We start from the raw sequence: 21223 nt of genomic DNA on the forward strand, positions 1-21223 counted from the left end.
GGGGGGGCGGGGGGGGGGGGAAGGAGAGGAGCCCCACTAATGGGCAAGCCACAGAGCCAGATCCGGGAATGAGCCTTCAACTTCCTCCCCATAATTCGACAGGTAGCAGGCGCCTTGAGAGTCAGTGGCAAAAGACCCAGTCGCCTTGTTTGTTTTATGGAATCCTCCCTGGGTATGCTTAGTTTTGGAGAGTAGGTTCTGATAAAATCTTGTATGATAATATCCATAAGTGGACAGAAAATTCGGGACCTCTGACCATACCCAGCAGGTCTTGGGCTTGGAATCTCCTCTGACCACGAGGGCCCTCGGGTGAAATACTGGTTTTCAAACTTCGACTTGAGCAGCGAGACACATCTTGCGACAGTCTGAGGTGAAATCCCAGAATGTAGGACAGAGCCACGAGAACCCCTAGTACGTCACCTCCTTTCCCCCGGGGTCCACCATGCTCAGGGGCCGCAAGGACCGAAACACCCCACAACGATGTGAGGACTACTCGTGCAGACCAAAGAAGTAGGGAACTTCTATTCCAAAAGAAATCGTTCCAAATTCAAGGTCAGGGTCTAAAACCTCTAGTATGCATTTACAGGTTCTCTAAGTAGGACTCTCCGTCCCTTCCTCCCTCCCTCTTTTCCTTCGTTCTGAATTTTCCCACGTGACTCCCAAGATTTCTTACAAGTATGAAAACCGCACGCTCGACCACGTAAGCATGGCCAAGGTATTCAGGACGTTCCTCAAAGCAGGGAAGAGAGAAAAAAGGGCACTGGCTCCTCAGCAGTGGGTGTTGCCAGTGGTAGGCCCAAACCAGATGACAGGAAAAAGGAGAGGGAGGAGAACCTCCTTTCCTTCTTGATAGTTCAAAAGAGTCCCAGCATGAGTGACTTATCCATTGCTTTGGACTCCTTGAGCAAGTTTTTTGTTTTCTAATCTTTCTATTTCACGGTTATACTGTCTGGTGGTAGAATTTATTCCCTTCCCCTACAGGGCTGTGAGTCCTTGAGGGCAGGGCCCACATGTGGCTTAGCCGTCCTCTCTAGCTCCAATAACGTCTGCACCCCAACACTATGGGCATCTGATAAAGACGGGCTGAAATGAATTAGTAAGGTAGCCACGAGATCATGGTCAAGAGTTCTTTGGTGTTTTAGGCAACTTGGCCTTGCCCATTACCGTTTAACTTGCGTCCCAAGGGCTGGTAACTTATACTGGCTTGTAACTTGGGTCTGTTTCTAAAACGAAAGAGCCTTAGGAAAGAGTGCCGTTAGAAAGTAACGGCATTTAGTCTCAGAATGTAATTATGGTTCCTGGAGTGATAAGGGTTACCTGTCTTTATTCTACGCCAAGCCATATTCAGAGCTTGGTATCTGCGGGTCATCACCGAATATGCAGCAAATGACTTGGGTTTTGCTTCGGGCACTTCTTCAGAAACCACGTTTCACGTACAACGGACCTTCCAGAGCTACGTCAATCCTAATCTCTTTCACAATCCGCCCTCGCCCTCATCGCTTGGGTCCCGATGTGCTCATTCCCACAGCACAAAAGGAAGTTCCGCTTTTTGTTTAAACAAAGTTAAAACAAATAACGTTTCCCACTGCGGTGGACTAGTTTCTCCAGTGACAAAATACAGGCTAACTGCCTGCACCGCTTCAAAATATTCTCTACCGGTAAAAATAAATAATAAATAGAAGCGCCAGATAAGTTTTATTTCACAAATACATTCTTCGGAAATGAGTTTCCTAAGAGCTTCACTTAGGCTGTCCATCTGGCACTGTGATATGTTGTCAGGAAATGAATCAGGAGTAAAAGGAAGTACACTGGGGGAAGTCCTGAGTCTGAGTAAAGGGCTCGGTCGGGTCTGGAGAAGTCAAGTTTCCTCCCGCAGTATGAATTTGAGATGATTCATCCTTTAGGGTCAGAATCCCAAGACGTTACCACTTTGGGGGTAACTTCAGCTTTGTAATCTCAGTTTACCAACTGTTTTAAAAAGCTCAGGAAGAACGAGCCCCTTTTTAGGGTTCCTGTTTTATCACAAGCGAAAGAAGATTCAAACGGCTATACTTTCAGGCTTAAAGCACGTGTGGTCTCTGGTGAACGTGGACACAAATACACACGTCCATCCAAAAGCACGGTTCTGTTGAGCTGAAAGTTGACCAGCACTGCAGTGTGTTAACTGTGCGTATGTAATGAGCTTAGAATGGACCGCAACAGTGTAAGGCAGGGGTCGGCAAGCTGTGCGTGTCAGGGGCCAGACGGTGAATATTTTAGGCTTTGCAAGCCACCCGGTCTGTTTAGCAAATGTTCAACTCTGCCGCAACTACTGCGTCCTTGGAGTGAGAAAGCAACCATAGATAGAGCATAAGTGAAGGGGTATAGCTATGTTCTAATAAAACTTTATTTAGAAGAACAGGGAGTGGGCCAGGTTTGGCTCCTAGCCTGTAGTTTGTCGGCCCGTGGTATAAAGGGCTAACGGCTCAAAATGCACGGAAGCTAGAGGGAAACAGAGTGGTGCCTGAAAGGGGGCACATGAATGCTTCCGTCTTTATGCTGTTCTTGCATAAAAGAACCACAGACAAGACTTGAATTTGAGAAGATGGCAGGTTTTGTAAAGCTGTTGGGTTGCTAATTTAGAGGCATCTGACAGAATGCGTGTGGGCTTTATGGAGGCCTGGGTGACATGAGAGGATGGCGTGGACGTTGGGGGTAAAAACGCGGCACACGGGTCAGCAGGTACGAGATTGTGCAGGCAGCAGAAATGCCTGCACAGCACTGTTAACTGTGCTGTAAATTGTCTTCATTGCAGTACGAGCTTCTCTCGAATCCTATCGTTCGTTAACTAGTATAGAGCGGCACCCCATTTTTAGAGACGCCAATCCCATACCACTGACAAGGGAAGCATTTTTTCCGTAAATGCACATACATGGAAAAACGCTTTTGTTAGGATGCGAGATGCTCAGAGACATAGGGGCGAATCACTGAAATTGTTTATTTTTAAATGATGTCTGTTGTTCATTCTACCCATGTACTGTTCCTATAGAATAATGGTGGAGAATCAGAAAGTGTCTTATAGTAGATAACGATTTTTATTACAGTGGAATTCCACTTCTACAGATACTTAACAGACGGAGGGACGTCTTATTGGTAGATAGAGAGTTCCGATAGAAATTGGCTAACGTTCTGTGTTTAATATACACTGAGCCGCTCAAATCCCTCAAGTGGTTGTGAATAACTAACTCTATCCCGAGATTCATCAGGAAAGATATCACCACAAAGCTAAACATGCACGGGTTCACACCTTGAACGCCCTGAAATTTCTATTGGCTAGGAGGCAGGCCAGTGCTGGCTAGCAGTTTTTTCACGAGCCGGAGGGGCACGTAACCCCCTGATTAATTCGGGTAACAGTTCAGCAAGGCCAGCGAGATAAGATCAGGAGCCTAATTTCACTTGGTGAGTGGCCATGAGCAAGGCACTTGGGGCTTCCGGGTACTTGTGGTGAGAAGGCGAGGTTGAGGATTTGTGGATACCTTAAGACTGGAGCCTGAAGTCAAAACTGTGGCCCACGGCAACAAAAAAGCTGTAAAGGGATAATGCAAAACAACTCCCCTCTCTATATACGTTACATTTATGAAAAACATACTATTCTATTGAAAAAGTCTTTTCCCCTGGTGGCAATTATCTAGCAGGGTTAAGTAAACCACGAGGTGGTAGTTAACAGCGCATTTCCACTAAATGTCAGACCTCTGGCTCCGGCATCTGTCCCGAGTTACCCAGACAGCTGTCCGAAACAGCTGTAGCAACCGTGAACTTCATTCATCCTAACACAGCAATGGGAACACGGGTGGCCGACTCAGAGTAAAAGTACAGCGTCCTCTAAGCTATCAGGAAGGTCTTGGCAGAAACTTCCACGGTAAAATGTTTCCAATAAGTGTAACTTTCTTTTAAAAAAGATGTTCATCTGGGCAAGGAAAACTGAGATCACTTGGATCGCTCTTCTTTAAACCACTGCGTCCGAAAATCAGTTTAGTGGGTTGCAGCCAGCGTTTGATTTTGGAATCAATAAAGCAGAGACACGGTGTGCGTTCTACGTAGTATAGGAAGCAGTGCTTCACGAAACTTTGCTGATCTTCGTACGTATATGTGACCAGACACATATATCTGTGGCGTATATACATGGTGTATACGTATGTGTTTCTGTACACACATACACACATCCAATGTATCTTATATCCTTAATCCAGTTGGAGATGTGAAATGTTTCTCTTACTATGGAGAGTGGTCAAAAAGGTCAAAAGCCACTGCTGTGGTTATCAGAAGTGCTCAAATGACCCTCTGAGGCCTTTCCACGTACGAGAGCCTGTAATCCTGAGATGTTAGGGCTCAAAATGCTCTTCTCGGTATCAACCCAACGTACCTACTAGCTGGTAAGATGCGCCCACTAAAACCTACCGGGTATATATTTTCCATCCTAGTTTTCTAATGATGAGACTTTTTATCCAGTTGAACTTGAGGGAAACAAGCTGTGATACTGTGATTTAGAATGAAGAAATGCGTATTAGGTCTCAATTCCCTTTCAGGGCACAGAGCTCCTAAGACCTTTGAAAGTTCCTCTGAAGTAATGAGGCAAGTCTAGGAAAACACCTAAACGTAGGGGCTGGGTCCCAGGGAAGCCAACCCCGGGTTTAGGGGGGGTGGAACTTTGAGCCTTACCCCCTGACCTCCGGGGAGGGAAACTGGGGGTGCTGGAGACCGAGTTGCCTCACCACTGGCCAATGATGTGATCAATCACACCTTCGGAATGAAGCCTCCCTAAAAACCCAGGGGGAGGGAGAACTTCTCGGGTCGGTGAACAGTGGAGGTCCTGGGAGGGCAGTGCACCCCGAGAGAGCACGGCACCTCCACACCCTTGCCCCACGCCTCACCCCGTGCACCTCTCCCGTCCGGCTGTTCTGGACTTCCGGCCTTTCGTAATACACGCTGATCTAGTGAAGGAAGCGTTTCTGAGTTGTGTGAGCCGCCGTACCACCACCCCAGAAGTGGGTCACTGGAACCCCTAAGTCTACAGCGGGTCAGAAGCCCAGGTGAAGGGGGAGGGCAGTCTTGCGGGACTGAAGCCCTAAACTTGTGGCATGTGATGCTCTCTCTGGGCAGATGGTGTCCAAATTGCTTGGTGCCGTGAGAGGAGCCCCCACACGCTGGAAATGGGTGCGCAATAGTAGGGGCTCAGTGGTAAGGCCTAACGTGGCAGGAAGTAGCAAAAAAAAGAAAGAAAAGAAGTCAAGGTAACAGCATCGCAGAAAGAACGGCCAGATCTTCATTGCTTTCCTCAGGAAAATAAATGACTTCTCTCAGGCTACCGGCCTACCGTTAGGTAGGAACTCAGTTAAGGGAACTGGTCAGACAAAGCCTCCTTATCCTCTGAGAACTCACGTCAGCACTCGGTGGAAGGTAGGCTTCTCTAAGCGCGAAGCGAGTAAACGCTATCGGGGTGGCCTGAAGCTCCCCCAAGTTTCCACAGAAGTACATCACCATCACAGAAGTAAATTTAACGTCAGAGGTGCTAACTGCCACATAAATCGGAGGAGGTAAATTTGCCCTCTTCCAGGTGGCTTCTTCCATACCCGTGTGGTATCTAGCTTCACGCACCAAAAGGGGGGGATGCAGGGAGAGTGTGCAAAGGACTTGAAGATAATTCGGATGGGTCACAGGCCCAGGACACAAAGGCTGCCTGAAGGGAAGCGGGGCCATGGGCCCTTCTATGGCCTCCACTCGACTCTAGTTTAAATGTGGAGGAGATGCCCAGGGCATCGACGAAGCAGCCACCAACTTCCCACAGAGCAGGTAAGCGAGCTTTCATTTTAAGGGTCTGGGACGAGGAAGCCATCTGTGACCTTCAAGGGATAGGACGGCGTCAACGAAACGTGTGCTACGTGTGGGGCCCAAAGTTCTGGCTGTGTGAACTTGAGAAAGACCCTCGCTGCGCCTGAGGCTAACCCCTCTTATCCAAAAGGGTGCCTCTGGGATTCCCTCATGTCCTAGAGCCCTAGGTCAGGGCAGTAATACTATACTTTAATGTGAACTTCGGAAGTCCACAGTTGACCGTAAGCGCCTCGAGGGCGAGGGATCTGGCATTTCTTTGCATCCCTAACACCTCCAGTGGTCCAAAGTTAGGTGCCGGTAAAAGCTGGCGGGATAAAAGGGAGAGCATGTGATTGACATCACACCAACGTGTGGTCTTCTCGTGAACCATGGCATCTAGGGACAGAAGACCGCTAAGACAGTCAAGATGGAGGTGGGGGTGGGTGGAAGACAGCTGAGATTTTTAGGTGTTAAAATCAACACACCAGAGGCACTCAGCAGGGAAAAGATGGCTGGTGCAGACATTTAAAATTAGCTTCCGCCAACAGTTCCTTAGCAACGCTCCATCAGAACATTAGTGCTTTTAATGTGCACCGTACAACGTTCACGCATACAGCAAAGAGCTAGGAACCGGCCACCGGGGGCTGACCCTGAACAAAAAGATCAGAAAAACACAGGACTCAAAATACCCTCCTCGTGGCCCTTACGGAGAGGAACAAACAGCCAGATTCTCTGCTGCCCTTCCCTCCGGGGCTGCCCACGAGGGATGCCGATCCCTGCCCATGGAGACTCGTGTCCTCTGCTTTGGCTTGTCGAGGTGTTCCATCTACTTGCTTACAGGTGACTACAGCCATTGTTTTTATTCATTGAAGGGAGGGGGGTCGGTGACTCTGGTTTATGTCACAAAATATGTCAAAGTAAAATATGTTATGTCAAAGTAAAATAAACACTCCCAAATGCTAGCAATGGGAGCCAAGCACCTCCTTGGATGAAGGAAGACATCTGAAGCTCCTACAGGCTAGTGGGAAAATCTGGCGGGGGTAGAATGCTGCTTTTATAGGAGGGGCAAAATACGCAAGGTCAAAGTGACGCTGAGAAATAAAGGCATTAATAGAATTAACATCTTTCTTTACAGAGATGGTATTCTACCTAGGAAAGTGAAGTCAACAACAAAGTAGCATACAAAGAGTTCACTGTACCTGTATTTAACAAATGGGGTAAGATACAATTTTTGAATATAAAGGGCATCAGATTGGAAGTCACAGTCCCCGACCCCCCTCCCCCCAACCATATACTAGGCCCGTTCTGGATTTCACCGTATCGCGCGTATCGACTGTGTGTCCCCGGCAAAGGTGCCATCGGGGCATGAATTTCTTTGTAAAAGTCACATCATCGTTGCTCTTAAGAATAAGCTATCTTATCTCATAATTAACGCTTCAGACTAATGCGCAAAGCAAGTAAGATAACGTGTAAGTTGATAGTCTTATTTCTAGAGACAACGCTATTGTACCGGTGTTTGAATTCAACCAGCATCCAAGACCAGTCAATTCAGTCATCCAAACCAGAACTCGACACTCAACAATATTCTCTTCGCACAATGACCCCAGACTGGCACTCTGTCAGCAAGTGCCTCCTTAAACACGGGAAATACGTGGGCTAGGGTACAGAAACGAGGGGTCTAATTCCAGTAGGAGTGAGTTACTTGCACGTCGTGGGCCTTACCTCTGGAACTAGGGAAGGAGTTGTTGAGCTGTTCCATCACTTCCTCTAACCCTGTGCTTGTGTCCTGGGGAGGACTGAGCAGGTCTTCCTCGCCTTAACGAAAGCAAGCACAAATAATGGCCAGTGACGCTTACGGAAAACAGACATTTTGAGAAAAAGCCCACGGTCCCACTTAAAAAGTCGGGGTGCCTGGGGGGCTCCTTCGGTAGAGCATGTGACTCTTGATCTCGGGGTCATGAGTTTGAACCCCAGATTGGGTGCAGAGATTACTATAAAATACAAAATAAGGGGTGCCTGGATGGCTCCGTCGGTTAAGCGTCCAACTTTGACTCAGGTCGTGATCTTCCGGTTTGTGGGTTCGAGCCCCGCGTTGGGCTCTACGCTGATAGCTCAGAGCCTGCATCGGATGCTGTGTCTCCCTCCCTCTCTGCCCCTCCCCCGCTTGTGCTCTGTCTCTCTTCCAAAAAGAAATAAAAACATTGTTTAAAAAATTTTAAAAATGTTTAAAAAGTCATTTTAGAATCATTTCCATTTGCTCATAAATAACATCAATAAAAATAACCCCTCAAGCTGAATAATTGGGGAATGACTTCTTCAAGGGAAGAACTCCACGCGGGGATCTATATTCTGGTCTTGGGAGAAGGAAATGGTTTACCTGTTTAGAAGCCAAGATAAAATCGACCTAAGTTTCTTAGGCCCCATTAATAAAGGTGAAATGTTTTCCTTTGTAATGAAAAAATTATTAGACCCTTGCAGTGTGCCTGTTCGACAAAAGGAACTAAGAACGTGACATTTTGCCTGCACTTTAGGAAGGAAAGGAAGAAGTGGAGACAGAGGGGTTTTCTCCACTCTTTCCTTTGACATTTAACCAAAGGTAACAAATAAAACTCAAGTACTTTTAAAGTCCAAGGAAATAGGGAGAAATAAAAGTTGCAAGTGACCTATGTAGGGAGTGAAATATTACTATTCTAAGGACCGTGGATACAGAGGATACTGGGGAGTAATGTTCCTTTCCTCTTTGTTACACGGGCCTGCTTTATCATCATCGTGTTTTTGGAGGCTTCTAAAGGGGAAATTGTGTGTGTGTTTTTTTTTTTCCTTCTCATTTTTAAGAATCTGTTTACGTGAAGGGAGAAGAATGTTTTGGAAGAAAAAGGAATTAGGGATGGACGGTCCTCGTCTGAGATAGGGAGTCCTCTTGAAGCTGATGTCGATCTGTATGTCTCTACTGATGATGGTTCATGGGTTGACAGGAACGCACCTCAGACATTTGCAGCAAGGGAGAGATTTCTTCACTGAGAACAAAATTACTTGCAACTCTCAAAGTCTCTGCAAACTGAGTTTCTGATGTTCTTAAGTTCAAGCTCTATTCGTTCAGGACAGTGTCACTTGCATCTAAAGCAAGACCTTGCTTCCAGATCAACAGTAATGAAGATGCTTAAGGACAACCTCAGGTTCACATCGGACTTGGAAATGACTGGACAGCTGGCGATTTAGTGACGTAAACACGCTTGTTATCTCCTTTTGTCTATGCCACTGGGATCTTCATTTACGATTATAATCCTGCATTCATTACTAAGTTTTCACCTTTTTTTTTTTTTTTTTAAAGTGTAAGCTCAAACAATCCTTGGCCCAATGTTCACCGCAAAGACAGAGTCCTATCCCGGTGGATGTAAGGCTGTACGTCAACGTCAGAGTGGAGAGCTTAGGGGCACAGGACAGACAAAGAGCCTCTACTTCTGTGAGTCTCATGGTAATATACCATAGAAAACCTCTTTCAGATACTAAGGACAAGAAATAAGTGGTGAAAATTAAGATCACAAGATAGAAAAAGAAGTTACGGTAGCTACCTACCAATCTACACACACACACACACACACACACACACACACACACACACTACTTCCTTCTATGTATGTGTTTAGCAATGAAAACAATGAAATAGAGCACCTTTAATTTCTTTTTTCCTGAGAGTTCAAACTACCATTATGTGGTGAGGGTGGAATGAATGAACGATGCCAGCAGGAACAGAATCCCGACAACTGCAGAGGTGAATGCACGTCTTCATCCCATTACTGATGCAAATTTTGCCAAGTTGTGGAACATGAGGCATTTTGAATGGCAGTACGTCTGCTTGAGCCATAATACGCCTTACAGAATAAATCCGAACCAACAGAGGCAAGCATGACCAGCCTGACAGGTGAATTACATTACCCTGGAGCTCCAGGAACTGAATAGTAGTGTGGTAAGATTCAAATACAGTTGAGGGATGGGGTAGGCCTTCGTCTGCCTCAGTTATTTCAGGGATCAAAGTTTAAAGCATAAACCTAATGGTGTCGACCAGGTTCATCTTTACGGATGAACTATTATCTGTAAGTTTCACATCCGAGTGTCCAAGTACAAATCTAAAATTGGCTTGCTTTAACGGAAAACTTTCAGGACAGTGATGAAGGTATCCCTTCCAATATTTTTCAAGTGCCTCGTACATCCTGCACAGTACATACACGAATAAAGTATCATCTTGTTTTCTTGGTTGCTCAAGACTGCCTCACTAAGTAAAAAGTCCTCTGGGCTTAACTACTCCTTTTAAGAATCAACATCAGAGTTCTCACGTGTGTGCATGAGTAGAGCTGAATCGACGCTGAAACATGCTTGACGGCTAATATTTTCTGTGTCAATTATACTGAAAAGTGAAAACTGCTCAATGACACCTGAAATTGGAGCGACACCACTGGATTCTTTGATACTGAGCCAGATTTTAAATGTCTAAAAAAATAGCCATACAGATGACCACACGGCAAGATTAGTTTATTTATACTAACATTTATCAAGAGCCAACTCTATGTCAGGTGCTGTTGTGAGTGTTGGGGAGATAGCAGTCAACAACAAAAAAGCCCTGTATCCATGGAACTCCCATTCATATGGAGGTACACAGTCTAAACAAGTAAGTTAGGTAGGTATGTCACATGGTGAGGAACCTTCACGAGAGAGGATGAGTGGGGAACCTTCAGAAAGGGGAATCTTGGAAGCCTTCGTTGATGAGGTGCAGTCGGGCAAAAACTGTAAGCACGTGAGGGCATGACCCGTGGATATACAAGAGAGGAAAGCAAACACAAAGACTTTGAGAGGGGAGTGTGACTGGCTTGCTCAAACAGCAAGAAGGTCAGTGTAGACAGAAGGGAGTGACCGAGTACTGGCGGGGGAGCATGCTCCCCTGCCCCAGGAATTTGGACTTGGTCACGTGACCTTCTTTGGCCAATGGAATGTTGGCAGATAGAAGGGGAGTTCTGTAACGTCCTTGGGTTGTTGGGCTTGTCCTCTTGTGCCGATGTCCTGTAAGGAGCGCATGAGACAGCTACTCCTGTAAGGAGTAGCCCAGAGAGCCTACTCATCCAGGAAGGAGGAGAGGGAGATGGGACAGACCTGAATCCACCCTACAACTTGGAGTCAAGCCTAGATGAGCTGCAGCAGAACTCCAGCCAACCAAGAGGCGCATGAACGAGAAATATGTAACCTGAGAATTTTGTAATTATTTTGTCACACGGCAATAGGTGACTGCTACATACCGTTGTAAGACATCAAACCAGAAAGCTACTAATATTTATACATCTTCTAATCACATACTCATGTGTAGCTATCACAGGCAACCCAGAAATGTGTTAAATAACACCGGTGACCACAGGTTCTCCCTTACCCCACACCTCCCCCCCCCCCAAAGCCAGTTATTGAACAAGAAAATATTAAGTCCCAACTGTATACCCTAGGAATTTGGCCAGCCTTTAATCCTATTATACTGTTTCACTGCCTGCTCAAACAGCATATTGTTAATGGTCAATGGATTCCATACTTAGTTAATGAAAGTGCTTTAACAATGATTCAAGTAGAGTCTACTCCACTCTGATTCCCACAAACATGTAAAACAAAATCCTTTCTGAATTATTAGCTATAGCCTCCATAGCCTGTCTGAAGGTGGTCCAACAAAATGACTGATACATTTACAAAAAAAACGAACGCACCAAAATAAGACAGGGTAAAGTTGGTTTGCTATGGACAAAATGTTGTTTAAATTCTGACACTCACCATGGTTTTAGGCTTTACTTGAAGGCGTGATAGCCCATGTGACCCAATTCCCTTTGCTCGACTGAAATGATCATGGTTCTACTTGCTAAAAAGCGACTTCGGCCAGGGCGGTTCAGTCATTTGAGCATCCCTGACTTGGGCTCAGGTCATGATCTCACAGTTTGTGGGTGTAAGCCCCATGCCGGGCTCTGTGCTAATGTGTGGAGCCTGCTTCAGATTCTGTCTCCCTCTTTCTCTGTCCCTCCCCTGCTTGTGCGCTCTCAAAATTAAACATTAAAGAAAAAAAAGGCGACCAGCCAGAACCTATGTAGCCTATGCTGAAAAGATCTGCAAATCCTTTTATCTGTGATTTTGATGATACCTAAGCCAACTGCTTTCTCTGTATCAAATAGGAACAGTGTGCTAGATTTTCTCTTAAAAGGGGGGCTGTATACAAACAACTACGCCCACCATTATTTTTCTTTAGATTACTAATGTAAATCACGTTATGTCTTGAACCAGTTTCCAACTCGATGTATGATTGCCTTATTACTTCTATCTTTACTGCCTTTCTCCGATGGCTTTTTAAATTAGGCTTTAGGGTACCTGGTTTCAATTTTGAATACAATTGCTTTGTACAGGTTTTAAAATATATTCTGGTGTCTAATGATGATGCCAATGATTAGCTGGTCAGTATGGAAGGGGGTCATTCCACACTGTGAATGATACAGTGAAAAGTAGTGACATTCAGAGCCAATATTCAATTTATTTTTTTAGGTGTACAACATAATGATTTGAAATATGTATATATTGCAAATTGATGACTGTAACATTGGTCGCCAAAATACCTACACATTTTGTCTTGTGACAAGAACTTTTTAAGATTTACTCACTTAGCCACTTTTCAATTATACAGCACAGTACAGTATTGTTAATTGTCTCTATGCTGTATGTTACATCGCCAAAACTTATCTTATCGACGGAAGTTTCTACCTTTTTTTTTTTTTAATTTTTTTAACGTTTATTTATTTTTGAGACAGAGACAAAGCATGAACGGGGGAGGGGCAGAGAGAGAGGGAGACACAGAATCGGAAGCAGGCTCCAGGCTCTGGGCCCGAACTCACGGACCGCGAGATCGTGACCTGAGCCGAAGTCGGACGCTCAACCGACTGAGCCACCCAGGCGCCCCTCTACCTTTTGACCACCTTCACTCATTTCTCCCAACCCTGCCTATGGCCATCACTCATCTGGTTCTGTGTATCTAGGAGTTTCCTTTCCTTTAGAGTTCACATATAAGTGAGATCATGTATTTATCGTTTTCTAACTGAGTGTAGTTAGCATCATGCCTGCAAGGTCCATCCATGTTGTCACAAATGGCAGGATTTTAGTCTCTTTGATGGTTTAATTTTCATTGAATACACACACACACACATTACATTTTCTTTATCGGTCATTGGACATGAAGGTTGATGCCATGTCTTGGCTATTATAACTGATGCTGCAGTGAACACTGTGGTTCAGATATTTTTTTGAGATCGTGATTATGCTTCCTTCAGATAAATACCCAGAACTGGAATTACTGGATCATGTAGTACTTGAACTTCTAAATTTTTGAGGAACCTCCATACTGTTTTCCATAGTGGCTGCACCAGTTTGCATTCCTGCCACAATGCCCAAGAATTCCCTTTGCTCCACATCCTTACCAACACTTGTTATCTCTGGTCTTTTTGATAACAGCCATTCCACCAGGTGTGAGGTGAAATCTCATTATGATTTTGACTTGTCTTTCCCTGGACATGAGTGATGTTCAGCACTTTTTCATGTACCTTTTGGCCATCTATTTGAGAGCAGGAAGCATGTACCTGTTGGACATAAACATTGGAAAATGTCTATTTAGCTCTTCTGCCTATTTGAAAATCAGATTTTCTTTTCTATTGAGTTGTAGGAGTTCATATATTTTGGATGATAATCTCTTATCAGATAAAGGATTTGCAAATATCTTGTTCCATTCCATAGGTTGCCTTTTTCGTTGATGGTGTCTTCTGCTGTGCAGAAGGTTTTCAGTTGAATGTAGTCCTACTTGTTTGCTTTTGCTTAACTGTGCTTGTGGTGCTAAATCTAAAAAGTCCTTGCTGAGGCAGATGGCAAGGAGCTTACCTCCTGAGACTTGTATTGTTTCAGGTCATAGGTTCAAGTCTTTAACCCATTTCGAGTTGGGTTTTGTGCAAGGTACAAGATAGTAGTCTAGCTTCATTCTTTTGCCTACGGATATCCAGTTTTCCCAACACCATTCACTGAAGAGACTTTCTTTTCCCCATTGTATATCCTTGGCTCCTTTGTCATAGATAAATTGAGTATATATGCATGGGTTCATTTCTGGGCTTTCTACTCCGTTGCGTTGATCTTTCTGTTTGATTTTAAATGTCAATACCACATTGTCTGGACCATTATGGCTTGGTAATATGGTTTGAGATCAGGAACCATCATGCCTCCAGCTTTGGTCTTTGTCAAGATTGCTTTGGCTATTGGGGGTCTTTGGTGGTTCCATGCCTATTTTAGGATTGTTCTGTTTCTGTGAAAAATACCATTGGGATTTTGATAGGGACTGCATTAACTCAAATGCTTTACGTAGGATGGATATTTTAACAATATTCTTCTAACCCATGAGCATAAAATAGCTCTCCATTGTTTGCATCTTCTTTCATCATTCTTCCATCGATGGTTGATAGCTTTCACTGTACAGGTCTTTCAGCACCTTCATTAAATGTATTCCCAGGTGTTTTATGTATTTACTTTTTGATGTAAATGGGGTTGTTGTCTTAATTTCTCTTTCTGATAGCTTGTTATTAGTGTAGAGAAACAACAGGTTTCTGGATATTGATTTTGTATCCTGCAACTTTACTGAATTCAATTATTAGTGCTAACTAATCATTAGTTAGCGGGTGGAGTGCCTGCTAAAAATTAGTCCCGCTAAAAATTAGTGGGTGGAGTCTTTAGGCTTTTCTCTATATAAAACACATTGCAAACTGGGGTCAGTTTTGTCCCTCCTTTATGATTTGGATGGCTGGTTTTTGTTTTTTTTTCAGTGATTGTTCTGGCTACAACTTCCAATACTATGTTGAATCAAAGCAGTGGGAGTGGACACCCTTGTGTTGTTCCCGGTCCTGGAGGAAAAGCTTTGTTTTTCACTGTGGAGCATGATGTTGGCGGTGGGCTTGTGACATATGGCCTCTATTATGTTGACATATATTCCCTCTATGCCCATTTGGTGATAGTTTTTATCATGGATGGATGTTGAATTTTGTCATATGCTTTTTCTTCCCCTACTGAAAGGATCGTCTGATTTTAATCCTCGGTGGCATTGCTGTGTTGTGTCATATTGATTTGCAGACGTTGAACCATTCTTGCATCCCTGGAATAAATCCCACTGGATCGTGGTATACGATCCTTGTATTATATTGTTGAATTTGTTTGGCTAACATTTGCCGAGGTTTTTGCATCTGTCTTTATCGTGGATATTGGCCTATCATTTTCTTCTTTTGTGGTGTCCTTGTCCGGTTGTGGTAGCAAGGTAATGCTACCCTCGTAAAATGAGTCTGGGAGTGTTCCCGCCTCTTGAGTTTTTTGGAGGTGTGAAAAGGATACATATGAACTCTTTATATGTTTGGTAGAATTCACCTGAGAAGCCATGTGGTCCTGGACTTTTGTCGGTTGGAGGGTTTGTGATTACCAATTCAACCTCCTTATTAATAACGGGTCTTGCCAAATCTTGTATTTCTTCATGACCCAGTCTTTGTAGGTTGCGGTATTCTAGAAATTTATCCATCCATCTCTTCGAGGTTGTCGAGGTAGTGGGCGTATAATTGTTTTTAAGCGTGTCTTACGATCCTTTGTATTTCGGACAATCTGTTTTATTATCTCCTTTTCTTGTTTTAATTTTAAATTCCAGTACACATACAGTGTTATGTTAGTTTCAGGTGTTCAATATAGTGATTCAACAATTCCATACATCGGTGATGCTCATCATCATAAGTAAACTCCTTAATCCCCATCACCTATTACATCTCCTCTTTGATTTCTAATTTTGACTCCTTTTCTTTTGGTGAGTGTAGCTAAACGTTTGTCTATTTTTATCTTTTCAAAAACTGAGCTCTTAGTGTCATTGATCTTGCCTTTCTTTGATGCTATTCCCTTTATTTCCACTCTGATCTTTATTTCCTTCCTTCTCTTAACTTTGGACTGTGTTCTTCTTTTTCTACTTCCGTGAACTGTAAAGTTAGGTTGTTTGAGACTTCTCTGGTGTCATGGCGTACGTATTTATCACCGTGAACTCCCTCTTTGAACTACTTTTGCTGTGTCCCATACATTTTGGTATGTTGTTTCCCCTTTCATTTGTCTCAAGGTATTTTTTAAATTTCTCTTTTGATTTCTCTTTGACCCACTGGTTGTTGAGGAGCATGTTGTTTAATCACCTCTTTGGGAATTGTCTAGTTTTCTTCTTGTAACTGATTTCTAGTTTCAGACCATTGTGGTCAGAAAAGATGCTTGATTTCAATCTTCTTAAACTTACTAACACTTGTTTGGTGGCCTCTAACCTAGGATCTATCCTGGAGATGGTTCCAATTATGCTTTAAGAATGTATATTCTGTTTCTGGGTATCTAAGTTATCCGTTAAGTCCAGTGTTTGCGTACTGATTTTCTGTCTGTATGATTTATCCATTAATAAAGAGGGGAATATTAACGTCCCCTACTCTTACTGTATTACTGTCAATTTCTCCCTTTAGGTCTGTTAACATTTGCTGTATATATTCTAGTGCTTCTATGTTGGGTTCAAAAATACATACAAATGTCATATCCTTATTGGACTGTCCCCTTAATACCTAGTGCCTTTTTTTGTGTGTCTCTTGTGACAGTCTCTGTTTTTAAGCCTATTGTGTCTGATGGAAGTAAAGCCATCCCAGCTTTGTTTTGGTTCCATTTCCATGGAATATCCTTCTCCATCCCTTTACTTTCAGTCTGCATGTGTCCTGGTATGTGAAGTGAGTCTCTTATAGGCAGCACGTAGATGGGAGTTCCTAAAAATTTCGGGTAGAGTTGATATGCAATGTCACATTAGTCACTGAACTTCTCTATACCTTACGCTGTGCTCACAAGTGTAGCTCCCATCTGTCACCATACAATGCTATCATTGACTACATTCCCTGTGCTGTGCCTTTTATTCCTTGACTCAATCATCCCATAACCGGAAGACTGTTATTTCCCACTCACCTTCACCCATCTTGCCCCATCCTTTACCGCTGTCCCCTCTGGCAGCCATCAGGTTGTTCTCTGTATTTATCGGTCTGACTCTGACTCTTCTTGTTTGTTCATTTATTGTGTCTTTCAGAGTCCACATCTGAGTGAAATCACAAGGTGCTGGTCCTTTTCAGTCTTCTGTGAGTTAGCACACTGGAGTCCTGGGTGGGGCTTTTTAGATTGTAGGTTTCAGTCTGTTTTCATTTAAAGTAATATCTCAGGGGCACCTGGGTGGCTCAGTCAAGCCTCCAACTCTTGGCTTTAGCTTAGGTCACGATCCCATGGCTTCATGGGTTCGAGCTCCACATCGGGCTCTGCGCTGGCAGTGCACAGGCTGCTTGGGATTCTCTCTCGCAAGAGAAAGAAACGTAAATAATTTTTCATAGGTATGCACTTTCATAATTGTTTTCTGGCTATTTTGTATTTCCTTTGTTCTCTTGCTCTCTTCCTCTGTGATTTGATCTTCTGTCGTCATGTGCCTTGATTTGTTTATCTTTTATGTGTCTACCAAAAGTTTTTGTGTTGTGGTTACCATGAGGCTTATATACAATCTATGTGTAATAGTCTGTTTAAAGTTGGTAACAACTTAGTTTGAATGCATTCTAGAACTCTCCATTTTTGGGGCGCCTGGGTGGCTCAGTCGGATGGGCGTCCGACTTCGGCTCAGGTCATGATCTAGTGGTTCGTGAGTTCAAGCCCCGTGTCAGGCTCTGTGCTGACAGCTTAGAGCCTGGGGCCTGCTTCGGATTCTGTGTCTCCCTCTCTCTCTCTCTCCTCCCCTCCCCTGTTGATGCTCTGTCTCTGTCTCAAAAATAAATAAAAAAATAAAAAAAACAAAAACAAAAAAAAATCTCCATTTTTACTCCTCTCTCAACATTTTACACTTTTGATGACACAATTTATATCTTTTTATCTAGTGCATCCATTAATGAATCATTATTTTTACTACTTTTGCCTTTTAACGTTCATATGAAATTTCTAAGCGATTAACCTACCACCATTACAGCATTATTCTGAATGTAATGATGTATTTACCTTTACCAGTAAGGTTTATATTTTCATATATGTTCCTGTCACTAATTAGTGCCCTTTGAGCTTAAAGAAGCCCCTCTGGCCTCTCTTGTAAGACTGGCCGAGTGGTGTGAATTCCATCAGCTTGTGTGGAAAACTCTTCTATCTTTGCTTTACTTCTGCAGGACAGTTTTGCCGAATAGAGTATTGTGGATGGCAGTTTTCTTCTTTCAACACTTGGAATATATCATTAAACTCCATTCTGACCTGCAGAGTTTGTGCTGACAAATCTGATAGTCTTATATGGGTTCCCTTGTACTTCACACATTTTCTTGGCTGCTTAAGATTCTCTCCTTGTCTGTATCTTCTGACAATTTAATTATAACGTGTCTGGGTGTGTGTCTCTTAATTCCTCTTACTTGGAACTCTCTGGGCTCCCGGATCTGGAGGTCTGTTTCCTTGCTCAAGTTAGGAAAGTTTTTTGACCCTTTCTTTCTCTCTCTGCTCCTCTGAGACCCCTCTAATGTGAATATTTGTCAGCTTGATTGTATTCTAGAAGTCTCTTAGGCCATTTTCAGTCTTTGCTCTTCTGATGGATGGATTCTACTGTCCTGTCTGGGACTGCTCATCCATTCTTTGAGTATATGTCATCTGTTACTGAACCCCTCTCAAGTATTTTTCAGCTCAATTATTGTATTCTTCAGCTTCGTGGTTTCAACTGGGTACTGTCTTCTATTTTCTTTGTCTTTGGTGAAGTTTTCACCTTAGGTGCATTGCTCCCGAGACCGTGATGAGCATCACTAGGACCATCGTTTTGAACTCTATCAGTAAAGTCACTCATGTCCATTTCATTAACATCTTTTTTGAGGTTTTGTTTTGTTCTTTGATTGGCAACATATCCCCTTTCATTTTCCTTGACAGTCTGTGTCGGTTTCTATGCACCGGATAAAACAGCCACCTCTCCCAGTCTTGGACTGGTTTAAAATTCTTGTAGACGAATCTTCTCTTTCAACTCTGCCCTAGCTCTTGGTTGTCTCTCAAACATTTGTGTTTGTCCAAGCAGCTTTCTTGGTTCTTAGTGGCACCCAGTGATTGAGGGCAAGCCAAGACCTGTCAGTGTGCCAAAGGGCAGGATCGGAGCCAGCAGCTTTTCAAGCCTGCGGATCTCCTTTGTTCAGGGCAAGGCTGGGAGGTGGGAGGGAGTGTTGGTTCCCTGTGCTCTGAGCCCCGAGGAAGAGCCGTTTACATTTTTTTGTTGGCCACCATCCCACCGAACCTGTGAACACAAGCCCTACTGGCCACTGAATCCGGATGATCAAGCTCTGTGTCTCCCGGGTGGCAGCCTTGAAAACCAAGAGATCGCACGTGACCTGGAGGGAGGAGGCGGGAGGGCAGCAAGATGGTAACCGCCAGCCTCCACGTTCGCTGGGGAGTATTTCAGGTGGCCCCTGTGTGTGTGTTAAATTAGAAGCCTACTCCTCAGGCTGAAGCTGTTGTGATAAATTAGGCGGCCTCTCTGAAGACTGAGTGGGTGTATTTTACTCTGTCGCCCCTGCGCGGAGCCCCGAGGGGTTAGCCATGGTGAGTCCGCGTGAGCCCTCGGCTATCTTGTTGAATTGAAAGCCACATGTTCTGGGGGCCCATCTCTCAGGCAGGAGTCTGGAAAGCTGGGGCATCAGATGCGAGCTTCAGAGCTCTCCCCGGGAAAGCTGTGAGCTCCTTTCCAGTTGCGTGTTGCCACACGGGGGCTGGAGTTTATGACGGCATTGCGTTGTGTCTCAGCCTCTCCTACCTGTTTCAACGGGGGGTGTTTTTCCCCCCCGCCGTTTGTCTGCAATGTGTAGGAGTCACTGACATGTGCTGGGTTTCTTTCAGAGGGAATTGTTCCGTATGCAGTTATAGATTTGGTATGTCTGTGGGAGGAGGTAATTTCAGGACTCTGCTATCGCCATCTTTAACCGGAACCTCCCAAGTAAACCTGTTAAGTATGTGGATTGTTTCTCTGTCTACACAAGGATGTGTTGTGCTTGCTTTCTAAAGCGAATGCTTCTTGCGTAGACGGGGCTCGGCTAGACAAGGTAGGAGAGGGTTGATTTATGGAGGCGGGCAACATATTTAGGACCTTGTTTGTGGTTGGGATAGGGGCCGACGCATATGTCCAAACTCATCCAGACATATACATGTGTGCATTTCGTGGTGTAACACTTACAGAAAGTGAAAAAAATCAAAAGAAGGTAGGTAAAGGAAGAAAGGAACACTGGGGAGTGTTCTAGATCATAGGTGACTAGAACGAAATGAGAACTAAGTGCAAATGTGACCCTTCACTGGATGCTGAATGAAAAAAAATAGAAAGCTATAAAGAATATTCCCGGCAGAACTGGGGCTATTTCAATTTCAGTTACGTATACTATTGTATCAGTGTTAATTTCCTGTGTGACAATTCTTTAGTTAAAACAATTTTTAACGTCTCTTTGTGAGAGGGAGCGAGTGCCGGGGCGAGCAGGGGAGGGCCAGAGGGAGAAAGAGACAGAGGATTGGAAGCAGGCTCTGAGCTATCGGAGCACAGCCCGATGTGGGGCTCAAACTCACAAACCGGGAGATCATGACCTTGGCCGAAGTCGGATGCTTAACTGGCTGAGCCACCCAGGCACCCCCTCCTGTGTGATAATTCTGTAAGAGAGGACCTTTAGTCTTAGAAGATAGGTGGCGAAGTGTCATTATGTGTGGAATGTAATTATTAAATGCGCCAGTTAAATATACAAACCAACAGACTCTGCACACATATAATAGGCACTTACACTGTGAACGTACACAGTATGCACACAGAGGTGTATACACACGCAGAAAGCAAATGTGGCAACATGTTCAATTAACTCCAATTCTGCCACAGTTTGAAATGACTCGGAATAAGAAGCTAGGGAACCTCTTTACCCAAATTAGATGAAAAAGTGGGAAGAAGGTAAGGGGTAGTCAGCAATTAGGACTTGTCGCTAAGTCACAGACCCCTGTATGTGTAGTTCACGAAAGCCCAAAGAAGGTAGACTTTGCTAATTTGTCTCTTCCAACACAATGTAAGCTTCGTGATGTTGTCCCCGTCACAGAACGTACGGGAAGCCACATAGGGTATGCAGAGACTTCACAGTGCTGAGTACCTGGTGGTTGCCGGAAGCACTCTAACTCATTAGGTCGCCTGGGACGACACGTTAAAAAGTCACCGGGAGACTCTCTGTAAAGAATGCAGCGTGGTTCTGCAACTCCCAGCCTGATCGCTGCTCGGACACTCAAAGCA

The 21223-nt window shown here is 44.2% G+C and overlaps 1 protein-coding gene across 5 annotated transcripts in view; it reads right to left on the reverse strand.

The window, feature by feature from the left end:
• The window catches only part of DMD (dystrophin), a 1998908-nt gene that overhangs the window by 6004 nt on the left and 1971681 nt on the right, over positions 1-21223 (reverse strand). For all 5 annotated transcript variants that reach the window (XM_049644566.1, XM_049644563.1, XM_049644565.1 and 2 more), the window contains one exon: positions 7570-7662. In XM_049644566.1, the coding sequence (XP_049500523.1) occupies positions 7570-7662 (93 nt within the window). The remainder of the gene's footprint in view (positions 1-7569; positions 7663-21223) is intronic.

This window comes from Panthera uncia, chromosome X (assembly GCF_023721935.1).
Source record: "Panthera uncia isolate 11264 chromosome X, Puncia_PCG_1.0, whole genome shotgun sequence".
Classification (NCBI taxonomy): Eukaryota; Metazoa; Chordata; class Mammalia; order Carnivora; family Felidae; genus Panthera; species Panthera uncia.